Source organism: Neopelma chrysocephalum, unplaced genomic scaffold (genome assembly GCF_003984885.1).
Source record: "Neopelma chrysocephalum unplaced genomic scaffold, ASM398488v2 Primary Assembly neopelma1_97222, whole genome shotgun sequence".
Taxonomy (NCBI): Eukaryota; Metazoa; Chordata; class Aves; order Passeriformes; family Pipridae; genus Neopelma; species Neopelma chrysocephalum.
In genome coordinates this window covers 1,089,294-1,117,284 of record NW_020925863.1, presented here as the reverse complement: position 1 = coordinate 1,117,284, position 27,991 = coordinate 1,089,294, and the positions used below count along the sequence as shown (strand labels likewise).

The 27,991-nt window shown below is 37.8% G+C and overlaps 1 protein-coding gene across 5 annotated transcripts in view; it reads right to left on the bottom strand.

The window, feature by feature from the left end:
- The window catches only part of NR5A2 (nuclear receptor subfamily 5 group A member 2), an 88,423-nt gene that overhangs the window by 5,565 nt on the left and 54,867 nt on the right, over positions 1 to 27,991 (bottom strand). For all 5 annotated transcript variants that reach the window (XM_027671805.1, XM_027671801.1, XM_027671804.1 and 2 more), the window contains one exon: positions 22,221 to 22,368. In XM_027671805.1, coding sequence (XP_027527606.1) covers positions 22,221 to 22,368 — 148 coding nt within the window. The remainder of the gene's footprint in view (positions 1 to 22,220; positions 22,369 to 27,991) is intronic.

Sequence of the window (27,991 nt, the reverse complement as noted above, 5' to 3'; positions counted from 1 at the left end):
TTAAATAGGTTGTTTCAGATGCAAAATGAAATCGTGAATGAATTGTTAGAACATAAGAAATTGCCACAGAAAACAGGGACTGTGCTGGAAATTAAACTGTGTTAAACAGCAAGATAAAGTGTATGATGATTTCAGAATCAGTATTTTGAACTTTTTTTTCCTCTGCTAAAAATAACTTTAAACATCAGGAAGTTCTAGAAACTGTTATCTGATTCAACTCCCTTTAAATTCAGGAGACATCTTTCTGTTGCTGTCGGAGTCCTACTGTGTATTAAATCATCCTGGCTTCTTGGAAAATCAAGTTCATTATTATTTTTATGTTTTTGCATAGATCATATATTTATAGAAAAATCACAAAATAAATTTTTACAGAAATTAAGAAGAAACACAATCAATCTGAGAACCGCAAAATTTCCATATTTTTCTACAAAAATGGTGAATTTAATGTCTGTTTTTAGAGATGCATTCTGTTTTCAGCTGTATTGATACCATATTCAAAGTCAAGAAGAAGCATAATATTTTATATTACATTACTCCCAAACACAGGATCAGTGGCTTTTGGCAGCAGGTGTACCTGTGAGCTGCACAGGTGTTCCTTTACGCCTGTCAGCTACTTGGCCTGGCTGAATTCCTTGGAAGTTGCAGAACTACAGGGGAAGGTCTGTGTTGTTTTTCCTTTTTCATCTCAGTGGAAAGTTCTTTAAATACTCATATGTGGCAACATAAGCACTGAAGTCAGATATAAAAACAGGTTGACACTAACAGTAAACAAAAAGTAGTTCTGGGGCTCTTCTATACCACATTCAGCCTGAAGAAATACTTTTAATGTCTTTCCTCTAAACAAATTTGTGATGAGGCTCAGTGCTTCTAAACAAGATGTTATTATTTAACCAGTAAAAACATGTAGAGATTTTCCTGACTTTCTATACTGAATCAGATACAGTCCATGTGACTACAGTTTAGGACTGTGAAATTATCACACAATTCATCTGTGTGTAGATCTCTCCAGAACTGCAATTATAATAGTGGAGACGTAGATGCAACCTGATGACCAGTTATGCATTTTGGAGCGAGCCTTCATGAAGTGACCAAGATCTCTGGATATGACTTTTGATAAGTGCTCTCATCTCACGTACGTTAACGATAAATGCTGCAGTAAAGCAAACGAGGCAGTCCAAACAGAGAGAGAAGTCAAAGGATATGTGCTGAGAGCACTGTGTGAGCTCCCGTCATCTCTCAAGCTCGCCAGTGATATTTTGTATATCGTCAAAAATAGGTTTGCTGAACACATAGTTGCAATAACAATTATGTCATTCTTTCTGAGGGAGAATCACAAACTCTAGCTATACTAAAGATGAGTAATAACAAAGGCAAACGTGAATATTAAGTTATTTCCAGTAACTTCAAGTTATGCAGGTAGAACAAGAAATGGTACAGTTTTCATTTCTGATGCTTAGAGCTAGCTAACAGTGATATAAATGAGATTAATAACTTTGGTTTTTAAGTAGATGGTTTTCCTGTGGTTTGGGTTTGGTTTTGTTGTCAGTGTTTATTATGTAATGCTGGGTAAACAGTCATGATTTAGTTTTTCAAGTATTTCCTTTGACTGCTAATGAGTTAACTTGGTGAGACATCAAGCAATGCAGGTGGAACTCAGCTGAAGGCAGTGGTGTACAATGAGCATGAAATCTGCTACTGATGTGTACAGCACAACAGTCTGCTATGTTTTCATGTAATTCTTCATTCCTGTCTACTTTTTAAAATTGGAATGCCTCTTATCAATCTTTACATCGATTAGTAACAATTTAAAGTACATATGTTTAAGCTTAATGCAAGAAATAATTTTCTGAGGTTCAGATGCGTGTAAATTAAATGAGTAGGAGTAGGTCCCCCCCTCCCACCCACCCACCCTTTAAATCCTAGCAGCTAGAAAAAGTGTTTTGTGTTGCTACAGTAAGTATCAGTCTCTTAGCTCTTCTACTTTATTCACTCAGGGACTAATTACCAACTTTTTACATGAAACAGCCTTACTGTGAGCTCACAGTGGGGCGCGCATCTTTTTCTATCCTTATTGAAAAGTAAACCCTTAGGTCTTCTGGAATATATTATATGTTTTACAAGAAATAGCAATTGCTTTTCTGTCAAACAAAGAATTTTTGTTCTCTATAGCTTACTTTTGACGATTAAGACAAAACCAGTATTATAGCATGTCATGGTCTGCTCTGCAGTCACAGTAAAGATCTGCCAGTATTCCCAGATATCCCCCCATTTTGATTATTTTCTACATCTGCCATAAAGCTGTGCATTAAGCTGAAACTGCATACAACATTCAGCCCGAGGAGAACACTTTTGCATATTTTCCCCCAAAATGGGTCTGGTCTTTAGAGGGGAAAAATATTTAGGTTTCAGAGAGATTTTCTCCCTCTCATATTCCAAACATGAAATACTTAAAATTTGGTGGTGTACTAATCTGTAGAGAGTTTCTCTTCGGTCTGGGAATTTTGAAAAGAAAAATGAAACAGAATGAGAGATTTAAATTTGAAAAATAGCAACTCCTTAGGAACAGCATAAATATTTCCCACAAAAAGACAGTTAAATTTTACTGCTATGTCTTTTACTGGATATGTTTCTACACGAAGCAATGAAGAGATGTGAACGCAGACAGCTCAGCTGCCTCTCTGCAAGGATGAAATAAGGTTGTATTTAGGCCTCTCCGTGGGGAGGGGGATTTCTCACTTTCACAAGGCTGGAAGCAGTCTTACGGATACTCCAGGCAGTAGGACTTGATACCAACCCAGGCCTGAGCTTTCTCGCCCCGAACGGGCTGATGAGCCCCATCATTTAGGGACTTTACTAAAACCCAACTGGCCCCAACATTTAGCAGCTCTTTGGAATGGCTGATTAGCTTGAAGATAAAACATGACTTCTTCCAAACTCCAGAGAGGGTGGTTTTGGCCAGGATGGCCTTCAGGTTTGCCTGTTTTTTCCAGCCATGCTGCACAGCCTAAGAAGCAGTCCTGCCTCTGCCTAGAACGTGCTGCTTCACCAGGGAAAGACACAGCATGGCTCCTCACAAAGTTGGGGTTCCCCTCAGGGGCTTTAGTGTGAGGCCAATTCCCATTTGACCTTGAAGATGGAATATGTTAATTACGATGAAGGTTTTTACCCCAGAGTAGTTCAAAAAAAGGGAATTAACCAGGACCGAGGTAATGTTACCAAACCTTCCTCTATTCAAACACAGTTTTTTACTATTTTTTTTCCTACTTTCTGCTAGCCCTGCAAAATCTCTGGGTTACAGGACTTAAAACATACATAGATTTTTGACATGTGCTAAAAATATTTTTGAAGGCAAAAGTAGTAATGGTTGATAAAGCGCCAGTCTCTGAAAATTACCCACAATTCTCCTTCATTGAAACTAATGGCAACAACAGCAGTTCCACACAGCACATCTGTCATGAAGGCAGATGCATGTCATTCGACAGCTAAGCCTTCTTGACAGTCAAAGTGCCATAATGAAGGAAGATTTATGGTAAAGATAAGCTCTTTACTGCAAAATTCCCCTCAATTTTATTACAGCGGGATTGTGCTGAATATTATTCACTTAGAAGTCACGGGAAACAATTCTTGATAGATGTTTCTTAATCAGTGATAAGCCATTATATTTAGCACTTCACAAACCTTGAAAAACCTTAACATTATAACAACAGAAACCACTTTTCTTAAGACTCCCAAGTCCAAACTGAATGTGTAGAAAACTTTTCCTTCCTTTTTTGGCAGGGATTAAGCTATCTCTAACAGTGCAACAGTTGATCTCTGTTTATTAGGGTCATAAAGTAATTTTCATTTTCAGTTGAACATAACATCTGCTAATGGGTACATTGTTTTGAAATTATTGATTAAATTCTGCTATAGCAAAGTATTTCATTCATGCCAAATATACTGGGCAAAATTATATCTATTTTTAAAGTGAGAATACGATGCTTATGAGAGAACAAGCTGTAATTCTTAGTCTGGATCCTATTTCATCTCTTCAGTTTTTGATCTTGATGGACCTTGTTTCTTTCAGAACAACTCAGACTCAACTAAAACATTTTGATATTGTTTTATAGCAGTAGGCTTCTTTCTAATGTCATTTAGAATATTGTAGCCTATTTTTCTGTTCCAAAAAGATTGCAAATGATAGATTCTTACTGAAAAGCTCCTGATGTCTATTAAGAACCATGCTTATTGACTTTTGTGAGTAATTTTATAATTGCTTTTGCTACTGTTATCTCTGCAGTGGAAAGAGAGACATGGTGAAATAAGGTGGATTCCTTTCCTTGTGTGACTGTGGAAGTATGTTACTACATTTCAGTTGTTTCTTTTCTTACAATCCTTGTAAAGACAAAGGGCAAAGCTTAATTTGATTTGAATCTTTATGACTGGTATAATTACTGAGTCATCACTCAGGAAAATAGAACAGCTTGACTTTCAACAGCTTAAGCTGAATTTACTGTCTTGAAAGTTAAACAAACAAACAAAATCTGCACTCACTTCTTGTCCTGACACCCCAGGAACCCACATCCTTATTACTTGCAAATGAGGCATAAGTGATATGATGGTCATTAAAACACAATAAAACAAGATCCTGCTAGGCCTCTTTGATGGAAGAGTTGCTCACAGGCCCTGGCCCAAAGTCCACAGCCAGCTACACCCTTAAATACAAAGTCCAGTGTTTCTCACTGAAACTCAGAAGGGAAAAGCATGACCAGGTACAGCCAACAGTCAAGGGTATGAAGAGCCACTTGGGATGAAACTATGGCCCAGAAGATGCCAGGACATTCCACAGACCACAGTACCAAACAGTGGTTCCACTGCTGGCACTTCATCTTGGCCATGCCTAAACTCCAGTACCACCTCACTTCCTTCCACTTTCTCAAGCTTCTTCCATGCTTGGAGTCTTCCCCTTACTGAAGTCCAAGACTGGCTCCTGCTTTGGGCCAGCAATGAAACATGTTCCTTGTCTCTTGCTCATCTGGGACTGAGGGCAGCCCATCTATTGCCCAAAGGTTTATTGTGTAGGTATTTTAATCCATGCTTAAGCATTCACTGATAGGATTACATTCCACCTAAGAGAGTAGCTGCTGCTTTATTTGAAGACACGACAGAGGAACAAGAATTTGAAGAGCAGTTACTCTGTTGTGTCTTCAAGGAAATTCCCCAAACAACTGGAGTGTCCCACCATGCCAGTGGGTGGTCTTAGTTATTGCTTGCTACAGGCTGTTTTCAGTGAAGGTGTGCTCCAGTCTTTGGATTGAAAGGTGCACTGAAAAAATTAACCCTGGATGATTAAACCAAATTTATAGCCTGCCTTTGTAGGCTGGCGGTAAGGGAACCTGCCTGGGCTGACACATGGCTTTCTGGTTCCTGCTTCCAGATTTGTTTTTGTATTTGACCTAGTGACTGCTTAAGGTAAATGACAGATCAATCCTAGAAGAAAAAGTCTCAATCTAAGTATCTCTTTTTCAGGAAAAAAATATGTAACCAGTATCCTGTGGAGCCATGGTCATATTTGTATGCCAGCACACGCTGATACTCTGGGGCAGAAGTGATTTAGCAAGGGTCTCACAGATAAACTGAGAAAGTAAGTGAGTCAAAACTCATTTTTTCCCCTTGAACTCCTTACCTAATCCCAGGGTCATATTATATTTCTGGGCTAGAAATGTCTGAATATTCAGTTAGAATAAGATAGATAAGAAAGCTAGGATGCTAATTATCATGCCATCAGTAAGCATTATCACGCTTACACATATATATGCCTAAATGCAAGCATATCTACTAGCCAGAGCACTAGTATCACACTTGATAAAGCAGAAATTAGGCCTCTGATAAGGGTTAAAAAAATTACAATAAATAATAAATTTATTGAACCAAAGGGTTTCCCCAGTAAATTTCTGAAACATCACTTTAATCTTCAATAGCACACAGGATTGTTGGTGTTTTAAGGGAACTGGCTCTCAATGCCTACAATTTGTAGGGTGTGAATAGTTTAAGATGTCATAAATATTTATGAAGTTCCTGGGAATGGTGATAGGGACATCATACAAAGTCCTTGAAGTTATGAACCGAGGCAGAAAGGGTGTTATATGCAACTTGCAATAATAGACAGTATGGTATAATGCTAAAAGAAGCAAGAAACAATCTATTATTTAGCTGAGAAACTGAATATTTAGAAAATAAGGAATGGAAATTTTATAGAGATTTGCTTTTACCTAGAAAAAAATGGCTCTGCTTTTGCACAGACATTTGTAGCTTTTCTAAATGTTTGGATTTATTGCTCTGATGAGAAGCTTGCATATTATCTGTCCTTTCCCGTTCTATCCCTCTCCTGCTACTCAAGTACTGTTTAAAATAGGAATAATGGACCAGATTAATCTCAGAGGTATTTCTACTGCTGCCACTGGAACTACACCAAGGGGTGATACAGTCTGAAAAGAAAAAATATAAATATTTTCTGGGAAAATACAGAATATAAATTTCTGCTGAGGTTAAAACACAGAAATGCAGCTGCCACTGAAACCCTTTTGAGTAGCAGGCTGTATCCTTTTATAAAGCCCATCTGTCTCTGCAGAGTATAAAAAATGCATGATCATAAAAAGCGGTACTCCTTAGGGGAAAAATCTCTCTGTACTAATCTTGTAGTCACTTTACAAAACAGTTTTTAATCCCAAATTTGCATTTGATTTTCAGTCAGAAACTTTTGTGGTTTTTGCAAAGTTTTCTTATTCCATTAGAATAAGATATGAGGTACAGTTTGTTCAGGTGGCAAGTCCAGACTATGAATAAACCAACGTTATCATATGAAAGAGAATTAAACAGGCAGATCCAAGTGGGGATATATTAAGCCAAATTTAAGCTCCAGTAGTTGAATTTAGCCTGTACTAGATGTCTGGTTTGCCTCAGGATATATTCAGCTTTCCAGCTAATCGACTGAGGAAAACTGCCTCAGGTATGATAAAATTTACAAGAGAGCTCAGTCGAATAGCTCTTGTTATAAATACTAGCTTAAAGGCATTCTTCTGGTCTTTGGGATCAGGACTGTATTTGCATTTAATTATTATATTCCAAACTTTTTTGAACTTGGTTAAAAATATTAGACCAGCCAGTTATATCATTATAGTGGTTTCCAGACAAGGGTAGAGCTTCATACCACCTTTTTATTACTTGGTGAATTTTGTTTGGCCTTTTTGTTTTGTTTAGATCTGAAGTCCCACGGGAGCAAAAATTATCATAATATATTCTGACTGAAAGAAGGAGAGGTAGTTAAGCAAAGGTGTTTTAGTGATGTGCTATTCTAAGAGGTACAATAGTCTACTATGATTTTCTGTCACCATAATTGACAAATAATTCAGAGTTTTAAGCCTTTTGCACTATTTGCAGACAAGGCTTAGTGTGAGACAACTAACTGTCTTTAAGACATTGATTTCAAAAACCTGTTTCTCCTTCTTTCTGAGACTTTTCAAGACATGGCTTCACTAGTTTTACATGCTAATATTTGAGTTAACAGGGGTTTTTTTCACTGAACTAAGTCGTATCAGTGAAAGCTCATTCTAGTTTAGAAAGAACATGAAAAAGATAATCACCTCTGCCTGTGTAAGAAACGAGAAGTGGAAATCAGTAACAGAACTATTTTCTGATAGAACTGTGTTGAAATAACATAAAGCAAAATGCATTCATTAATTGCTCAGTGCAGAAAGCACTACAGTAGAAACAAATATGTTACTCCTATTATCCCAACATTTGAATTTTACTATTATTAGTAAATACTTTACTCTACTTTGGGCAGTTACAGTTATTTTCTATGTAAATGTAACTGCAGATAGACCACTGATGGTAGACTGAAGCTGATGCTGTTTCCATTCCCTATCAAATTAGCATTGACAAAGGAACTTGCTGGTACAGATGAAAAGACCCAGTGAGTTCAGTCCCATCATATTCACGGTGTACCAATCATCAGATCAGTACCACACCTGACTGCAGCAGCCCATGAATTTGCTTAAGTGCAATGCCCCATGCACTGGTGCTCCTCACTGAGTGACAGCAGAGTTGGTGGCCCTGAGACAGGGCTCCTGCCCTGTCCCCCCTGGCTGGCCCAGGCTTCTGGGTCTCCTGCCAGGTGGTGGAAAAAAGAAACCCTTTGTTCTCTTGTACTCCCAGTCTTGCTTTCATGGACAGTAAACACAACTTAGGTACATAATTTTCTGCTGCAGTATTTCAAACCGTATTGTTTCTGACGTTGCACACTGACCTGAGTGGAAGTTGCAAATTTCCCTTTTTACTGTAACTGATGTCTGAGCTTAGTTGTGGAAGTGGTTTAGCAAATGCAAGTCACAGAAGCCCAAATGGGGACATCTGCCACTACACTGCAACTCTGCAAGTGTCAGTGCTGCCTACAGGAAACACTGGAGAGGCACCTAGATGTGTGTCAGTCTCTGTATTCTTTTCCCAAAGACTTGGATGTGTTCTTTGTCATTATTGCTTACAGTTTTAAACATACAGATATGAAAGCTAAAGAAAAGCCCACCTGAAAGTCTCTCTGGCAACATGGTTACTCATCAGTTATACAGAGGGTAGAGAAGTGTGGCACTCTTAAACCTGCCTTTCAAATATGAGGTTCTTAGAACAGTTTTATTTCTCAGCTACCTCTGATTTCTTGATAGGAAGTCCCATCAGAAAGGACCAGACATTCTCATGTAAGGCTGTGCTTCAGTATGTTTTTAACATTTCAACTGCTCAGTAAGGAATGGCAGAAATAAGTCAGGTAAACTCCAGATTTGTGCTCACTGCTCAGCTCAGACTGAAATATTTGGTCAGATACGGATGTTTCCATAGACAATACAGTCATAGGTTTAACACAAGGGGCATGAATTAAGGGGCTTCAGATCCCCATTAGCCAAGAAACAGTGCTTTCCTGTGGCCTCGTGGCCATGGCAAACAGTGGGATATGCTTTTGGCAGGATACAATTAAGTACATTCGTGCATTCTCATGGTTTAGTTTCACAAAAAACCACAGGCTTTCAAATCTAAGGTATTGGGCATCAAACACTGCATTTATAGCTGTAAATCACCGTAGTCTCAAAATGCCAAAGTAACCACTAAGTGCTGCAGCAGAGCTGCTCACCTGCCCTAGGAAAACAGCCTGAAATGCTAAGTGGCCAGGACTTTTTCAAGGCAATCCTCACATGCTTACTGTTGTTCTTGCCTTTCTTCATTTACATTCACTAATTGGAAGTTAATTTGTTCTCAGAGGCAAATTAATATATTTAAACCAAAAATTATGCTATTTTTTCCAAACTCTTCGTTGAAAAGCAACTCAATGCTTCTCCTAGTGCACAAGTCTTAGGAGCACCTCTGAGTGTGTGGTAACACCATAGTGCCTCTTTCAACTCTATCCCATCTGTGTGTTTAACGCAGATATTATTGGTCTGTTCACTTTAAAGTCAGTAAGATAAGACTAATTCAACAAAGCACAATTCTTACCACTTTTGTCCAACCAAGCCTAATAAGACTCAGCTAAGTAGAGCCCAGCAGTTTATTTTGATATTAACTTTTAACTTAGGTTAAAAAAATACCCAGATCACAGTACAGAAAGTACATATCAAACCTGACGCTTGGGAAAAAAAAAATCACATACTGAAAAAACTTGTCATAGAATCCAGCGGTGTCAAAAATCCTAGATATTTGTTGTTTCAAATTCAGACATTCTTCATTTAGACCAAAATAACAGACATCTACAGTGTACAGTGTACCTTATGGCTGGTGACTATTTAACAGCTAGGTGCTCTCACAGCATGGTATTCTATGTGCACAGTAATGAAAGTTCACTATTGATTTTTCTGTAGCTGCTTGTAACTATTATAGTTGATACATCAATAGAAAAGGAAAGCACAATGTTTCACAGGAGGCAGAAAATCAGAGAATACATGATGCCGTGACAGTAAATCATGGCATAATCTCAAGAATTGATAGATGGTTACTGCTGACTTGAAACCCATGGCTTTCTCTGAAAAGACTAACCTATAATCGCCCAATATGTTCTAACAGACTGACTGCCCATAATAGTGGTAAAGGACACAACACAATGTTTCATCTCCAGAATAATGGTCTCCATGAACTAGGTTGTTGTGGTGGAATTCATTTTGTGTGTAACTGCAAAGGAGGGAGAAAGAGTGGTTGGAATGCTGTTTAGACTAATACTTACCGGTTGTAGGAAAGAGAATTTATTTTTTTTCAGAAAAGAGCACAGAAGAGTTTTGTTTAAAAAAAAAGAGAGGAAGAGAAGTTGTCATTAATTTTTAACTTGCAAAAGTCTGCAGTTAGTTGAAAAGGAAATGCAAAAGAGCTGATTATTCTTGAGATCAAAATATTGGAGCTGTTTTGTCAAGAAAGGCAAATGCAGAGAAAATACATTTACCATAGCTGTTTCCACTTCCACAGCATCCTAAAAGCGAGCCAAAGGCACGTAAGTAATTGAAAGCTTGTCTACGTGTCTGCTTCTCTCTGCTGTGTTTTTGAGGGACACAATGATCTCTGAATTCTACATTATGCCCAGTGAATGTTTAGCAGGAAAGTTCCTAATTGCTTCGTTCCCTCTTTACTCCTCAGCTCATCTTTTCTAGCTTTATCTATGGTTTTAATTAATTGTGAGGGTATTTTTTTTCCTGTCTCAAAGGAGAAAGGGAGGAAGAAACACAGGTAAGAGCTGGCCAGCTGGAGCACAGTCTGCAGTCCAGGTGACACTGCTGCCACAGTAACCCCTGAACAATGTGAAAGGTATTTTCAGTGTGTGGAGTTGTTTTCCAGAACTTAAGCTCATGTGAGCCTTATACCTGTCCTTTTTAACCTTGCTGGTGACTCCATTCTCTAAAGACAAATCTGCCTCAGAAGAGATGGTCTTAGATGAGAGAAAAGAACTTTCTCAAGCTGCCACTCATCCAGCCTGCCTCAGACTGAGCTTGAAGAACAGTGTATCATTTGTTCTGCTTAGGCTATGGGTTTTCCCCTGGTGAAAGACTGGATAGCATTGTCTGATCTCTGTTACATTTTTGGGTGTTGGGGAGGAAAAACACTCTCGTAGTGTCATTCCCCATTCTGATGTTGAAATCTTTTTCTTTCCTGAGATGAGACTTTCCTTCACTTGGCAATCAGAGGTGTTGTGCAATATGTTTATAATGCACTTCAAACCCTCCCTGTACTGAAGGTGATATTAAGTGTAGGGTTTTCCTTATTAATCTTTGAATAACATTATAAAGAAGAACTCTTAAAATATCTTTAGGATGATGGCCACGTGCAAATTAAGTTTTTGTAAGCCACATGGACTGGGGGCTTACTCTTTCAGTTTGTCCCATACTCAATGCTTTGCACAGGACCAGAGCAAAACTGGGAACTCCTGCTCTGAGAGGTTCATCCAATCTTGGTAGCAGCTTTGCCAGAGCCTAAGGAGTTGCAGTTTTCATCCCTTGGGACACGCTCCAAGCCACGAACTTGGGAAAGAGTGCTTCTGCACCGTCCGCTTCTGTCTCCCAATTCATGATTCCAGCTGCGTTTAAGGCTGGGCCATAAAGGTTATTTCTGAATTTTCCTTCATTATTTCTTTCCTATTTACTTCTATTTCCTCTCGTTCTACCTCTGGCTTGGCCTTGATCACAGTTCTATGGTTTCTCTTTCCTTCCTGGCCTTTTCCCTCTGCTTTCTTGGCTCCCATTGCAAGCCCTCCAGTCTCACTCTGTTCCTCTGATCCACATCACTGCTTGTTTTCATTGACTGCTTCTGGTTTCTGCTCTACCCCAATAGCCTCTTCTCTGACACTCTTCTCCCATCACTCTTGCAGGTATTTTCTTTTCACCTGAGCTCCTGTTAAATTCTCCTGTGACTTCTTTTCATTGTTGCTTTACAGTATTTCACCTCTCTCTTTCAATACCCTCAGAGACAGCCACTGCTTTTGTTTCTCTTCCAGTGTTCAATCTTACACAAGCAGCAAAGGGGTATTAGGCATAGTCTACGATGCATCTCCAGTAAATGGCCAGTATTCACCCATATATACACTTTCAGGTTAGAGCCTCTGCAATTTGTGTTTTTAATTAGAAATACAGGAGAGGCAGTTTTTAGTCTATATTTTCTGGTTTTAAAAATATTTAGTAAGTTGTCTGTTACTACTGCAAAGTGAATTTAGTTATTATATTCCTTTAGCAAGTTCCTCATTCAGTGAAACGTTTGAACACATGTTCAAATTAAGACTATAGGGTGGTATTACTGGCCCCAAGGTTAAAGATATTCATTCACTTATCTGTATTTTAATACAAAGCCATTTATTCCCATCTTATGCTGGGAAACTTGATTAACAAAAGTAGTCACTGATATCAAACATTTCAGCCAACAGCAGCTAAAAAGATTCTATGTAATAACATATTTCCTCTGTTACATATGTAATACATTTAAACTTGCACTTTAAATATCTAAACCGTATACTAAAAAACAGAACAAGACAGAAATTGTAAAAGTATTCTAAAAGTAGACATACCAGTAATATGGGTTATATGCAGTTAATTTGTTCTCCCCTTTCAGGAGCTGTTTAAAAGCCATACTTACTAGTATGCTACAAACATATTAGAGAGGGAAAAAGTGCAGAGCACACGGATTGGGTTATTCTGAAATCCCCACTGTCTCCACACAAAGGCAACTGTACAGAATACAAATATTGCTTGATACCCACGTTTCTAATTACTTGCGAGATTTGTATCTAACAAATATATGACCTAATTTTCTCTCAAGCATCTAATCCTATTGTTATTTCAAAACCTTGTTAAATATGCATTTTGGAAAAAAACAACATGAAAAGAAAAAGTACTTGCATAAGATCTTATTTCCATGGCTTGCAGCTGTCAGACAAGCAGACAACATAACCCAGTAATGATCAGACTGAATCAAATTCATGCCTCAATAATGCCATTGTACTCAACAGTTATATGAGGTATGAATTTGCAACATTCATTGCATTTAATGAAATAAAATCAGGACAAATCAACAATGATTATTAACTTTCCTCTATTATTTAGTGTAGTTTATTCAAAAAACTCCATCAGCCATGAAACAGAAGACTATCTTGGAAATTCCTGCAGGAATTTTATCATTCACTACTCCTACACCCAGGGCTGAGATGAATGATTCAGGTTTTATTTATTAAAAACTACCGGTTTAATTCTGAACTGTACCTCATAACCCCAGCATTTGTATTTTATTCCTTTTATATTATGTGCTTTTTTCACAAAAATAATTCATTGGAGATTTCACTGAGATAGATACCTGTAAAATAGACACTGTCCTACTTTCTTTAATACTGCCTGCACATGTGTGGAACCTGCATGGGAGGCTGGCCTAAAACCTGTCAGCTCACTGAAAAAGCATTCCCAGGAGCAGAACGTTGTTTATCAAAGTCATCACTCCATACATCATAATTTAGCATCTGTAAGAAATTTAAGGACTGATTTTTAATTGTTTGGCTTTGTTATGGGTTTTGACAGATAAAGTGAAAGGAATATGTCTTTGCTTTTGTTTCTCTATAAATAAGTCAGAAAAAGCTAAGAAATAAAAAAAGGGCAAAAGAAAATCCACTTTGTCCTGCATGTGCTAAAATGCTAAAATTCACTTCTAAAAATAGTCCCTCAAAAGACGAATTTTCAAATTTTTTTTGCAAAGTTTTAGACCCTAATATGAAAATACAGCAAGGAACTAGTTTCATGTTGAGTAATTTATAAAGGAAAGGATCAAATTTTCTCAAAATCTATTCAAGATTTTTTAAATCAGATTCCTGTTAACAGTGTCTTTGTTATGGTATCTGTAGATATTTCAAAGAGTGTTGTTTCAATCTGCCTCTGCTTTACATAATATCTTTAATACTCTGGATTTCACCACTCTTTACAAAGATAGATAACTTCTGTTTTCATTTACTGGATTGCGTAGTTGAGATATCATTCAAGAGACTTCAAAGTAATGGAGTCAGAAACAAAAGGGCTGATTTCTCTGTTGGGCAATGCTGCCTCCATGAAAGGAGAATGTCCCTCATGAGATTATTCTGAAATGAGGTTTTGTCCATATTCATTTGCTTTGCTTTCCCAGAGGGTTAAAAGTGGAATAGCTCTCCTGGTGGCAGAGTGGAGGAGCCTGGCTGCTTTGCCTGAGATCCACAGAAGAGTTAAATGCTGCAGGAGCAGGCTGGCTATTTAACTCATAATCTCTAGTAAGAGATGTAACCATAGTTTCCAAGGGAATGTGGAACATGCAACAGTGAGGGACTATATAAGACTTCTGACAACTGTTCACATTAAAAGTTATCAAATTCAAATTTGTCAAAGGGAGAAATGTTTGTCAAAACCACAATTAGGAAACTCATGATAAATTTCAAATTCTTGACTATACAACATTTTCTTGGGGACAAGAGAGGATCCGTATAAGTGTCACTTTTACCTCTTTCAGCCTTCTGCTCAGTGCAAGCCATCAGTTTCCTTCCAGCAGTTGGGAATAAAGTCTGTAGCTTTTGACTGAGCTGTATCATAATAATTTAGAGAGGCATCATCTTGACTTCAGATTTCAAGAAACAGAGCCTCCATTATACACACAGATGAGATCTTCCAAAGGGTTGTGATCTTCACCCTTAAATACTTATATTTCTAGTATAATTCAGCCCAAACTAATATTACAGAGCTAATCCTGCAAATGTGTTCTCATTGACTTCCATGGGATGTGCACAGGAGACATGGTTTACTTGATTAATTTTTTAAAAAATTGCTTCATCATATTCCATCTCACTGACCACAGCATTTCATCCTTTGGCCTTGGCAAATGGTGCTGCCAAGGTACCTTTCTGATCTCACTGCTTCCCTGTCTTTTGGCTTCTTTCCTTTTCCCTGCTACATCAGACATAAATTGTGTTAACTTTCAAGGGCTTGTAGCAGTTCCTGCCTTACATATCATCAGTAATTCAACATCATGAGGTCGTCTCCTGCCTCTGACTTCTCCATTTCCCACCCACCACCTTTCCGGACCAAGTACTTTTCTGCTTTTTCCTCTCTGCTTCTCATGCTTAATATGCCAGATCTATTTATCCATGTTCTTCATATTCCCCTTCAAGACTTTGTTGTGATATCTGAGACAAGCCTGGGCTGTAAGTGTGCTGGGACGGTGCCTGTCATCCTTGCACTGTCTGCCCATCAAAACCTGTTTGTCATCACATATGCAGATTGCATACTTTAAAGGAGCATTTAAAAATGTCACCTGCCATTAAAGATTCCTAATCATAAAATTAGGAAATGTTCCTGTTAATAAGTTTGTCACAGTGAAAGGATCGCCCTAGCTAGATGTCTCATTCTGTGTTCTTTGGTTCATTTCCAGGCATTCTGCAGGTGAGATGGTCATTTAAAAAGTCTATTTGAAATACTGTTTGTACAGGAAAAAAAAAATCGAGAATCCAAGCGAGCAATTTTTTTGTCAGAAATTAGTATGTGGAAAAAGTACTTAAATAAATCTTGATTTTACTATTAGTCAGCTGTCTGCTAGTAATAAATGATATTTAGTTCCTCCCTTGTTATAAATACATATTGATTAGTTTTAAACTCTGAACTTCAGAATGAGTTATATCTGGTCATTGCTAAACTGCTCTCTTCACTAAAAAAATATCCCCAACACCTATTATACTGCATTTAATTAAGACAAGCATCAGCTTTATGTACCATTATTTGCTTCTGCCAAGTCTCTATGGTATAAATATTGAGCAGTCACATCTCCTGAATACTAATCGATCCTTCCTGAATTCCAAATGATTACATGAAGTTTAGGAAGTGTTTCTTTGCCAGTATTACCCTCCAGTGCTTACTGTAGTTGGACATTAAGGTTGAGATAAGAGCCTGGATAAGATGATTGTGCAGTAAGAATTTTTCTAAATTCAGATGTAATGTGGGGAAGCCTAAAAGCCCTGCTGGAATAGTACTTGTACAGAACCCCTCGACTGCTCCGTTACCGGTGTTTACCAGGTACAATTTTACAGGTACACTTGTGTAACAGAATGGATGAATGTAAGAAAACTGACAATGGATTCAATAAAACCACCTCATAATAACAGCCCACTTATACATCTGTATTGTAAATAACATATATACAGAGAGCGATATGTAAATATAGTTGTATATTTACAAACTACCAAAAATAAAAACAGTCAGAGTGACGACTTTGAAGAAGACTGCATTGAACCCTAAGAACTGTTTGTCACTGTATGAGAAGTGGACACGCTTGTGATGACAAGTCCATCCCTGGATAAGTGCTTCATTACTGGCTTACATTGGCTTGCCAGGGAAGACTGTCATGCAATACTTTTCATTTCAAATTTGCAGCACCTATTTAATCTTTATCTGCAATAAAGATCTACACGCAAAGTTTGCTAGGTTATACCTTTATATCTGTATTACACTTAGTTATCTATAATCCTGCATGAATTGTCTAATTTTCCAGTGTTGTTGCTTCTTTTCCTTTTGTTCTGATAAAACCTCCTGCCTCACTAATTCCTTCATTTAATTCTTCTATTATTTTTGTTTGTGTGCTCTTAACTACCGTAAGTACTACAAAAATTTAGTAAATATTCCCTGTCATATTACTTCAATTTGATGCTTATACTCTTATTTTCCTATCTACATACATGGTATCTCAAATTAAATGCTCAGCAAAAACCGTGAAAGTGAAAACATTTACAACTTCATGTTTCATCATGGTTTGCTGCTGCATTTTTTTCTTAATTTTTTAGTGTATTTAGATTACAAGCTCACTGAGACAGAGATTCTGCTAATCTGTAAATCTAACAGAACAATGAATGGAACAATGCTGTTATGTAAAGTACATAAAAAAGTGCGATAGCTAATTGAAAATATTGTTTTGGAGTTGTTTTTTTTTCTTCAGCTCCAGATTGTTGTGTGACTGCATTGATGTGAGTTACTGGAACCAGGTGAAATGGAGCACAGGCAGGCTTTGTGCTGCTGCTCCTTGGGTGCGTATTTGTTCCTTCTAGTTCTGTGAGTGGTGGGAGTAGAGTCTGCCTTGGAAATGCTTCATTTCAGCCTGTTTCATCTGTATGAAGATCTTAGCACGTTTCTCTTCCAAAAGTGCAGATTATGGGGCCCAGACTCTTAGATACCTCCTCCTATCTCAGCTCTGACAATTTAGGGAGACTTAAGGCAAGGAAAGATTAATTTGCTAATATTCCTCTCATTTTCACAGAAACGAGAACGGAGTGTAGCAGATTTAGATAGATTTCTGCTGAACCCTTAAGTAAAGCTGTGGTTTGTTTAAAAACTGAGTTCTTTTTTTGTTAGGTTTTTTTTTTTTTTTTAAGCAAGAGCCCATTGTTTGATGTCCACCACGATTAAATGTTTACTATTTTTACTGGACCCTCTTGTCTCATGTTAAGTGAGATATGAGATCAATAGTGGCTCTGCAATTATTTGTCCATTGATAAAGCCTTCATTTCTTAAATGAAGTACATTTATCTGTGTCCTGACAGTGATAAGGGAGTAGTACCAGTCAGCTGCTGCTTAGTCTAGCATTTAGCTCCACAGCTGGACAAGCGCCTGGACATGGGTCAAATGATGTCTAACTTTCTTCCTATTGGCATTTCACTTTACAAACTGCTCTGATGGGAGGTTTGAAAAATCATCCTTGCTGAGTTCAGATAATAAAAACTAGCAGGACAAATGGGAAGTTTTGATAAAGAGAAAACAAAGGCTGATTTCAGGTTAAGTGACCAGTCTGTACAGCTACTGGATGGTTAAATGAAGATGACAGAAAATATCCCATTTAAGGCACTCATTTGGTTCTTCAAGCATCATTTAGATTTAGTCATTTATCATGTTTAGATACTTAAAATTTGATCTGAACTTTATTCTGTGTTAGGAAGCAAATTTTGGCTCTGGTAAAAACAGTGTGAAATTCTCTTTGCCTTTAGTTAGGTCAAAATTTCAGCCTAGTGGAGCACCCAAATCTGTTTCAGCCCCTGAATTAGAGAATTCTACAGATCATGTGGGATGAGTTTTTTGTCTGTTTTATTTGTTTTATTTCTAATTCTGATTTATGACAAATAAAGAGGGGAGTTTCCAAACTACTGTCAAATGTGGTAATGAAAATTCAAAGAGGCTGATAAACTGACACATTTGCTTTTTCTATCTGTAATGTATTTTGATTCAAACCAGCAGTTATTAACGACTAAGAAATCACTTGTATTTAGTTTTTGAACTACTTTTTGATAATGTGTACCGTGGGCTATACTGGTTATATGCCATAGAAAAATTAGGTGTATTATTACCCTGGGATTAGGGTAAAGAAATCACATTATCCTCAATTTGGTCAACTTTCAGAAAGCTAGAGATGTTTATTGTCATTTGGTGGTAAATCTGATAAACAGTTACACAACTATGTGATCAGCATGTTTTTCAGAGGTTCCATGTGTTGGACATGAGTTCATCGAGTAGTGTTAAAAGTAGGTTTAACACTCAAGTCTGCCAAAGATTTCTTTAGTCTTTCCCAGTTTTGCAACTTGTGCCTGGCCACTAACTTTCCATCAACTTTTTTATTACAGTTGCTGAGTTATCATGACTCTGTCTTGGTTATCTGACAAGAACAGTAATCCAGGTGTGATTACTCTCCTCTCCAGAGAGTGGCAGTGACTGAACTAAAAGATGGCATGAGGAACCACTGAGGGTAGACAGTCACTGAAGTGTGAAGATTTGTGGACATGAAAGACTTATACATACAGAGAGGTAAGAACTACCTAGCTGTAAAGACATTTGCTTTTCACAACTAAGAGAGGGAATTTAAAAGTTATGTAGTTCTAGGTATATAAATACTCTACAGCACTGAACCAAAGAGATGTCACACTTAAGAGACTGGTTACCAAACTATTCTGGCTTGTTGAATAATTGCTGAGTCAACTGTACCATCATGTACTTGGCAGTGTTGGCCAGATGGGCCCATACAGACTGGATGGCCCACTGGAGAAAGGAGCTGAGCTCACTGAAGTGGGTACATGCAGTTTGATTCAGGAAGAGTTGTGACTGCTATCTGCAAAGGCTATAATAAATATGCATCTGTCTGAGCTTCAACAGCATCTTCTTTAATGCTGCCAAAAATCAAAAGGATTTTCCTGTATAAACCCTTCAAAACTTCTCACAAATAGATAACGAACAATCATCTCTCTCATTTAAAATCTAGCAAGCAAAACTGATATGATTTAATTCTATTTCAAAAAGTTATTCTAAGTGCTTTGGGTTTTGAACATTATTTTACTGTTAGTTTACTAAGATAATAACTTGTGAAATGTTAAGAAAATAGGCAGAGACCAGGTTCTTTGCCCTAAAGGAGTCTGCTGTCTTGTGAAGAGACAGACAACATGGTACAGCCATGAATAACAACCACCTACACAAGGCAGCCTTATATCTATATGGTTATAAAAAACCAAACAGCTTCTTCTCAATAAATTAATTCTGTGGATTACTGAGTTCATATTGCCTTTGAGAGGCTTTATATTAACACTGTTTTTTCAAACAAGCACTGTACTAAAGAACAAGAGTATAAGGTTTTATTGGCTTGGTTAACACTGGTGTGAACATCCTTAGAAATGTAAATAGGCTGGTATGTCTTGAAGCACTTTTTATTCCATTAAACATTACAGGGTCAGATTTTCAACAAGAAACAGCTGAGATTTCTGAAATATTTTTTTGATCAAGTGATATTTTTTGGCATAAAGACCAGTTTTCTGTTGAAATACTCAAGAGTTGTAGATATGTGTCAAATGCACCCAGACACTTTAGGTATGATAATTGCTCCCCATTATTTATGTAGAATTTGATGCTTAGCTACTTTTGACAGCCCTGCTGAATGCCTACCAGCATTGTTAGACACTTCAATGTCTTCTAAAATCTGACTCACTCCTAGGATGTGAGGCATCTTATTAATTTCAGCTAGATGATTCACTCATTCTTTTGGCACAAACTTAAGTACTTAGCTGGAAAGGGCATCTGTGGTTTTCATTTAATTTTTGTCATCATTCTCATCAAATATTTGCCTCTGTCCTATGGATTAAGTGATACCATCTTTACATCTTACTCTTTTCAGAGCAACATGTAGCTCTGACTATTAGCAAACAATTCTGCAGTACGCTAAATAATGAGCTAATCGATTTCAAGGGTGTTGAACCTTTCTTAGCTACATCACTTTAATATGCAAGTCATGTGACTACAAGATTCCTATTAGCAGCAAAATTAGTCCTTTTTATGGCAGCATAGAGGAAAAACTGGCTAACCTGGCTCGGTATAAGCTTGTAGGGTATTCCTGCCCAACTGCTTCAGAAGTTGAGCACAGTACATGGCAGAATTAGAAGAGCTAAACGTGTGAGAATGATTCCTAAATCAATGCAAAATACTAGAACAGCTGATGAAAATGATCAAACAAAAAGGCCACCTAAATGTGAGAATTTTCAAAATGCACTTCACTTATTCAGCTAATTTAAAATATTGCTGAACCGAGATGAATCTTCTAAATATTTTATCAGAAGAAGGCTACAGGCTCTACAGATATTTCTGTGCCACTGTAGAATGACAGAAAAATCTACTTATTAGGAATTGGGAAATATGAATTCTTGTTATATCAGATTAATTCATAAAACATAATTTCTGAAACAGATGGTTTGCTTTTGCTTCTCTGAATCTAAGACAGAGAAAGCAATGAAGCCCTGAATACAAAATATTAACAGTTACCAGGGAAATCCATCATCTCTTCCTAGGATTCAAAATGGACATATGTCATAACAGTCAATTCCATTAGCATCATTCTCATTTCATTCTAATTTGTAAAATACTTCTTTTTTATTTTCTACAGGTACTGTGTCCTGTACCTCTGAAGTGTTAGTCTTTTTTGCTCCCTGCATTTAAAGAGAGCTTAATCTAAAATTTTCTCAAGCAGGTTCAAATTCTATAACATCACAGAGGGACATATTTAAGACTGTAATTGATGTTCTGCAGTGTGACCTAAACTGTTCCTTTTAGTCTATTTGCAATTGTATTAAAAAACCTTCTTTTTAGAATTTTATTCCTTTACAGAAGTTATTTTTCTAAACTGAAAATTAAAGAAAAGTATTAAGTAATGTCACCAGCTGCTGATATTTCTCACTGTTGTGTTTGGCTTACCTGTTCACTGTCTTTGTAGACAAAAACACCTTTTCCGTAAAAGAGGTGTTTTTGCTACAGAGATATAGCTGGGTCTGACCTTATTTATGTTTTTAAGTCTCTCCTTTCAACTGTCTGCCAGTAAACAAAAATTCACTTGGGCAAAGTTCATTTAGACCAGCTTTATTAAGTCAACAAAGTGCAAACCTGAAACAGAGGACAGGCAGAAAAATCTCCTCCTATGAAGTCAATAGGAATCCATCTCCCTAAACCCTTTTTTATTCCTGGCACCAGTGATTTTTCTTGACTGATTTATTGGAGGGCACTGGTTTAACTAATTTGTTTTGCATAGGTATCTTTCCCATTCTGTCCTCTCCACTAGTACAAAACAATCTTCACTTTAAAGGTTATTTCCTAGCCAGATCTGTCATAAAGCTACTATCATTAATTTGCACTTTAGGAGTTCCTTTCACTTTTTAAAAAACTATGAGATCCATTCCTGATTTATGGGTTCCAATGTGACAGCCATCATATGCAAAGGAAATTGTTTATACTTACCACAGATGCCTTTGAAAAAGAGGGAAATTTCAGCCATACCCCCACTCCATCTGGTTTACATAACTGTATTCAATATCACAGAAGAACATGGGAATCTGTATTTTCCACTGTTCTCTAGAATGTCTAATAGAATTTTATCCTAGTTTTGGAAAATTCAGTAATTGCATACAGAAATACAGAAAGTTTGTAATACTCCATTAAATTACACAGTTTTAGGAGTAATTTCTGTAGAAACACGCTTTTAGTCCTTTTACATAATTTCCCCGCAACTGATAATTAAAAAATAATCCTCAGATTACTGTGAACCTCATTAAATATACTTCAAAATGTGTTTCATGAAAAACTTAAGAAAATCAAAGTACTTTCAATGTTTTAAAAAACGCCAAACAATAACAGCATTAAGTAAGAAGATTAGAATGTACCTACCTAAACTAAACAGCACCAGGAATTTGAGACATACAAATTCTCGTAGATCAAACTGCAGGGAACGAAGCTTTGCTACGAGTTCTTGTGCATGGCTCATGAGATTGTTGAGGGTGGCTCCAGCTTGGGATGCTATTATGGAATAATCCACCTGTAAAAGAGAATAGTATTCCTGTCTGGTTGTCACGGCCACAGAACCACTTTCAAGCAAACTGTTGTTTCAGGCAATCACATGCAACTGGGATACTCCTGGATAAAGGAATCATTCTCCATTTAATTATATTATCAAGTCAAGATGACTTTATATATAAACCAATTTTAGCACTATTGAAAATAATATTAAACCATAAATCTTAATGGTATGTTACATCGCTGTGAGTACTGGTTTGTCTGTACTACTTTTTGCAGAAGCCTTATACATGAAAACTGCTTATGACACTCGTAGCTGTCCCCATCTTGGTTTGTTTTATTCACTTGGTGTCTCTTGTTCTCATTGTAATTGTAAGATCTTGTGAAAAAAGACTGAAGGATGGTGAGCTTCGTGCCTACACTGGGTGTATTAGTCCACAGGGACATGATATTTGTGGGAATTGGTCCAGTGTCCATAACTTGGCCAGAAACATCTATTCAAGCCCAAAAATGTCGGTGTATTCCCACAGGAAACAGAGGTATTGTGTGGGTGGTTTCTGTTCTCCTTAGCTACACAAAATCCTGCTATTTGCTGGAATTGATTTGAACACACTTGTTCTGGCAAGTCCTGCCCTGCTAAGGGGGCAGGAGGAGCTGGCAGGTGTGTGACACGGGCCAGCTGCACTCACATTGTCCCGAGCAGCAACCGCAGCGCACGAAGCTGCTTTCCCTGGGGGAAGAGGAACAAGAGGGACTGCTCTGTGACCTGCTGCCCTTGTCACGCTGCCAGTTTGTTTTCAGGGCAGGCTGACCTGTCTGTGAGCTTTGTCATGAATAGGGACCAGCAGAGAAGGGTGCTGCAGCCTACAGGAATGCCACGATGTGAAGCTGAAGTGCAGGGGCCGGGCTGAGCTGGCTCCCAGGCAAGGCTTGTGACTGTGAGGCTGGGCAGTGGCACGGGATGGAGCACAGTGGAACTGGTGGGTCAGAACCAGGGGGACCTGAGCAACTGCTTCAGCTGAAATGCTCAGCCCCTGTTCACCAGAGTGCCAGATACCCCCTACAAGTGCCACTGTCCCATGGAAGTGGCCTGGTGTGCTGCTTGCCCCCATGAGGAACCACTCCTGGCCCACTGGCTGAGACATAAATGGGTCAGAGACACATTTTCAAAATGCCTTTTTCTTGCCTGGGTGCTCTAACGTTACCAACACCTTTCTCTTTTAGGACCCTCCAGAACAACAGAGAAACTGCTAACCATACTTCATGTGAGCACATGTAAGTGAAGGCTGTAAACTAAGACTAAGCACAATGGTAAGTGCATGCTTTGGGTTAGTGATTTGTTTAACGGTATCAATGCTCTTATCCTATCTTTAGGATCTTCCATAATAAACTATGGACAGGTATCATCAAAGGAAACAAACCAATACTGCAAAATTTTGTTTTTCCAAGCTCTGATCCCTTAAAATATATTTAACACCCCCCAAAAAACCCCAACCCAAACTGTTAAGGAACATGTATTTTGAAATTATTTTTTTTAAACTATTGATTTTGCAGTAAAACAACAAAAAAATCCTGAAATACTTTTAACCTGACAAAATTTCAGCCAAGAAAGACAGATGACTGAAAGAAACTAAAAATAACCTTTCCTAGTAATGACCTTAATATAATCAATAGATTACTGACTTTTAATAAGACATTTCTTTTATATGTACTCTTACTGCTCCCAAGAAACTGACTGAAGGCAACTGCACATGAAAAATGAAGTTACACTTTCTGTATGGAGGTTAAGAATACCGATGCTTTGTAGAGTTGGAGCAGTTAAAGTTGTCCTTATGTTTCAATTAAGACAATGGATTATGCTTAAGTATCCCGTGAGGTAGGTTTTATTGCTCTCTTTTACACCAGGGGAAACTTGAAGTAGTGACATTAAATCGCTTAGTCAGGGCCAAAGAAACCTGTGACAAAATTAGGACCTGATTTTTGGAAATCCCAGCCAAACTGTCATTCAAAATCTACTTTCTAGTTCACCTCTTATTTATCTCCTGCTGTACATACATTTATATATATTTCCTTATTCATATTTACTTACAGAAATAATAAGAAAAACTAAAGTAACATACCTCAAATACTTTTTACTCAAAGAGTTTAATATAGTGACACGATTCAACTACTTCATATTGAGAAACTGGTCACATATAAAGATGAAATTTCACAACTTAATTTCCCTTTTGTAACTGTTAAGAAGGGAAAAAAAGCTCAAAATCCCTCACTGAGGTTCCAGTTTGTGGGGAAAAAATGCTACTCACTTCATAATAAGAAGTTAAAATGTCTGAATGTCAAGAATATCAGTGGCCTTAGTGCAGCGATTATGCCATAATGGAAAAACCCAGTAGATGCCTGGATCTCCCACCATCCCTCTACTGGAGAGCTCTCAGGCAACCTGCTACTCTTTCAGGTGCATTTAATATTTGCAGCACCAGCAAATTTGTCTGGGAGGCAAGTCCTCATCTGCCACTCACCAGGAACAGGCTGTATTAAATTTTTATATTTATTGACATTTCATTACCATAATTGACTGCAGTTGGTTCTCTAGTAGAAGGCACAGGGCTGCCTCCTAAGCAGGAGAATTGGTCCCTTGAGTAGGATTTGCAATTAAAAACAACGCAGAATGGATTTTTTTTTTAATTGTGTAAATATGATGAGTTGAATTTTCAGCTTTAACTAGAGAATACTAGGTGTGCAGAAGGCTTTTTTCAAGAGTGAGCAAAATTATGAGTCAGTGGAAAGACGACCCCCAAAGGTGTCAATCAGTTTATACAAAAGCAACTGTGCATGAAAAAGCCTCAGTTAATGTCTATTCTGAAAAAGTGGTCACAATTAAGTGTATGCTGTCCTGCTTGCTTGGGCCTGTATGCAGAAATTGATAATAAAAGGTATATTATACCTTCCAATTCATGATTAAAAGCACTTTCAAAAGACCAAGATTAAACCAGCTTGGATTTCGTGCAAAATGCTTAATTGCATACTGAAGTCTTAGCATTTACTTTATATTGCACCACTGATTACTTTTGGTAACATCAAATCCACAACTGAAATAAATTATTCTTGCTTTCCAATTAATACTATTCCATTTCACAGTTGATTTTGATGTTGAAGACGGTACGTTGACTGGCATTTTTGTAACCAGAAGCTTTGGCAAAGCTTACCCATAACCTGATTTGGAAGGAAAATGACGGGTGTAAAGTAACGGCTGCACAGACAAACAGGAGTGTGAATTCCTCCTGTACCCTGGGCTAAATAAATGCTGTGGCTGAAGGCCAAAAAGACAGGGAGCACCTGTGCTTTTTTGCTTTGCAAATGATTTATCATGGTAATGAATGACTCCTGAAGACAAACCCCTGGTTTTGCTGGGCTCAGATGGTAACTTTTCTAGCAGAATCAGGTGGTGGGCTCTGGTATCAACTCCCTTCTATGCTCACAAAACAGAGTCTAACAGTTAATCGTGGAATTAAAATCCTAAAATTAAGCAGTGTTCGATTTCTAGAATATGATCATGGGACATGTGGAAATATTGTGTGGAACTGTACTATCCCTTTCAATGCTTCAACAAGCTTGAAATAGTCTCAAGAATATAAGCTTAGAGTGATTTTAGTTGTTGATGGCTGTTACGAGGTGCTGATTAACCCTGCATGCCATTCCTTTCAGCCACACAGGAATTGTACACCTAAGGAATACAGCCCCTGCTGTGGCTCTATACAGTACCTGTATAATGAATGAATGTTCTGGCAGACTAAGGCGGTTCAAGTTAATGAAAGATTGATTTCATATTTAATTTAGTAAATTAGATTACTGTGTGTTTGGGGCACAAAGGCAAAGGAGGTAGTGGGTGCCAGGGTGCAGCAATGGGATCATCCTGCTCCTCCCTGCTCTACTACAGCGCAACCCTAGCCAGCACACCTGGCTGCTGCTGCTGGGGGGCTGCTCCCCCACTGCTCCTTCCTCAGCTGCAAACTGCACTGAAAGCCTGTGGAGTTCCCCACAACGGCCTGCCCTGGGTTTTGAAGTCCAGACCCTGCTGAGAGCCTGTGAGCTGGCTCGAGTTTATGGTATGTGGGTGGATGAGTTACTCTCGGAAGGATGCATTCAGCACAGTATATAGCAAACAAGTTAATTTATTATCACAACCATAATTACCTTTCCACTGTTTCCTGAATTATATATTTCAGTGGCAACTGTGGTGGTTATTAAACTCATTTTGAGCTTTTCATAGAATTAATGCTTTCATTAAAAGCAATATTTCTGTTACATTTCTAAGCAAACTTGGAAAACACTTTGAAGAGGCACCTACATACAAAAATTGAGGAGGACTCAGCACGGACAAAACCAGCAGATATGTTTGTATCTGCGGGTTATCAGGTTTGGATATATTAATTAAAATTGTGTTGACTTATGCAGCATAAGATGCTTGTCATTTTAACATGATACACAATGATAGAAGATAATGAATTAAGTTGCCAGTGGACCTTTCCCCTAGGATGATGTTATTGTGCTTGATAATTAGCTATAATATGCGAATAGTAACACTTCAAAGTACTGCATTTACTTTTTCTAACTTAGTTTCAGAAAAACTCATACATCAAGACTGGAAAAATTCTATGCCCTATAGTTGATCATATATAGATTCATTTATAGTAGATGTTATAAAACACATAATAATGAAAGTATTGTTAAGTTTATTTCAGATAGCTATTTTAATCAGTACCATTAAATTTTCCACTCTAGCAATGGTGACTATTGAGTTTTTCAAATGATGAGTATGAAGATGCTGAAGTGAGGAAGCTTAGATGCAATAGAATCCATTTCTTTACCTAAGTGTTGTAATGCACTTTTGTGTTTTTTGTATAGAGATGATATGATATGAAATCACTGCTGAGTTTGAATATTCAATACACTTCATCTGAAGACAGAGCATCACTGGAAATTTTTTGTGACTGTCTGGGTAACAAATCAAAGGCTATGCTAACTCAGAAAGGCTTTGACCAAACTCAGCAGAGGGAATATTTGGCAACAATGAGTAGAGCGTAGGTATGAACAAAAGCAGCAGCTTGTGTCTGCCCAGATGAGGCTACAATTCAGATGTTGTGTATTGACTGTTCCACGAAAATGCACGAACAATGATATTCTGTGCAGAGCTTTAGTATCTACCCTGTGTGTGCTGGGCCTTGGAAGCTGACAGTGTGTTGCTGGTGTAGAAGTTAAAAAAGAAAAGCGCTCGAGTTGGAGGAATTAAAGTTCTATAATTGGAAACGGTCTGTTTAAATTACGTGCCACACGGCAAGCCTACAAAACTCAGCGTGTGGAGAGCACATTGGCAATGATTTACAGTTAACCACTACACTGCAAATCACTCCTTAGCTGTTTTCTATTATGAAATTTCGAGAGTTGTAAAATGCATTTGTGCTACTTTATTTCCTTTTGAAATGGTAATTGCTACTGCTGAGGGGCAGTACTTAGTGCAGAAAATGAAGTGTGCAGCATAGGGACGAACTTGTTTCTGAGGAACTGCTGAGGAATTGTAATGATCTGAAAAAAGTGCTTCCTTGAAACATACACACAAAAGAGCTTCATTTATGAAACCCCAACCA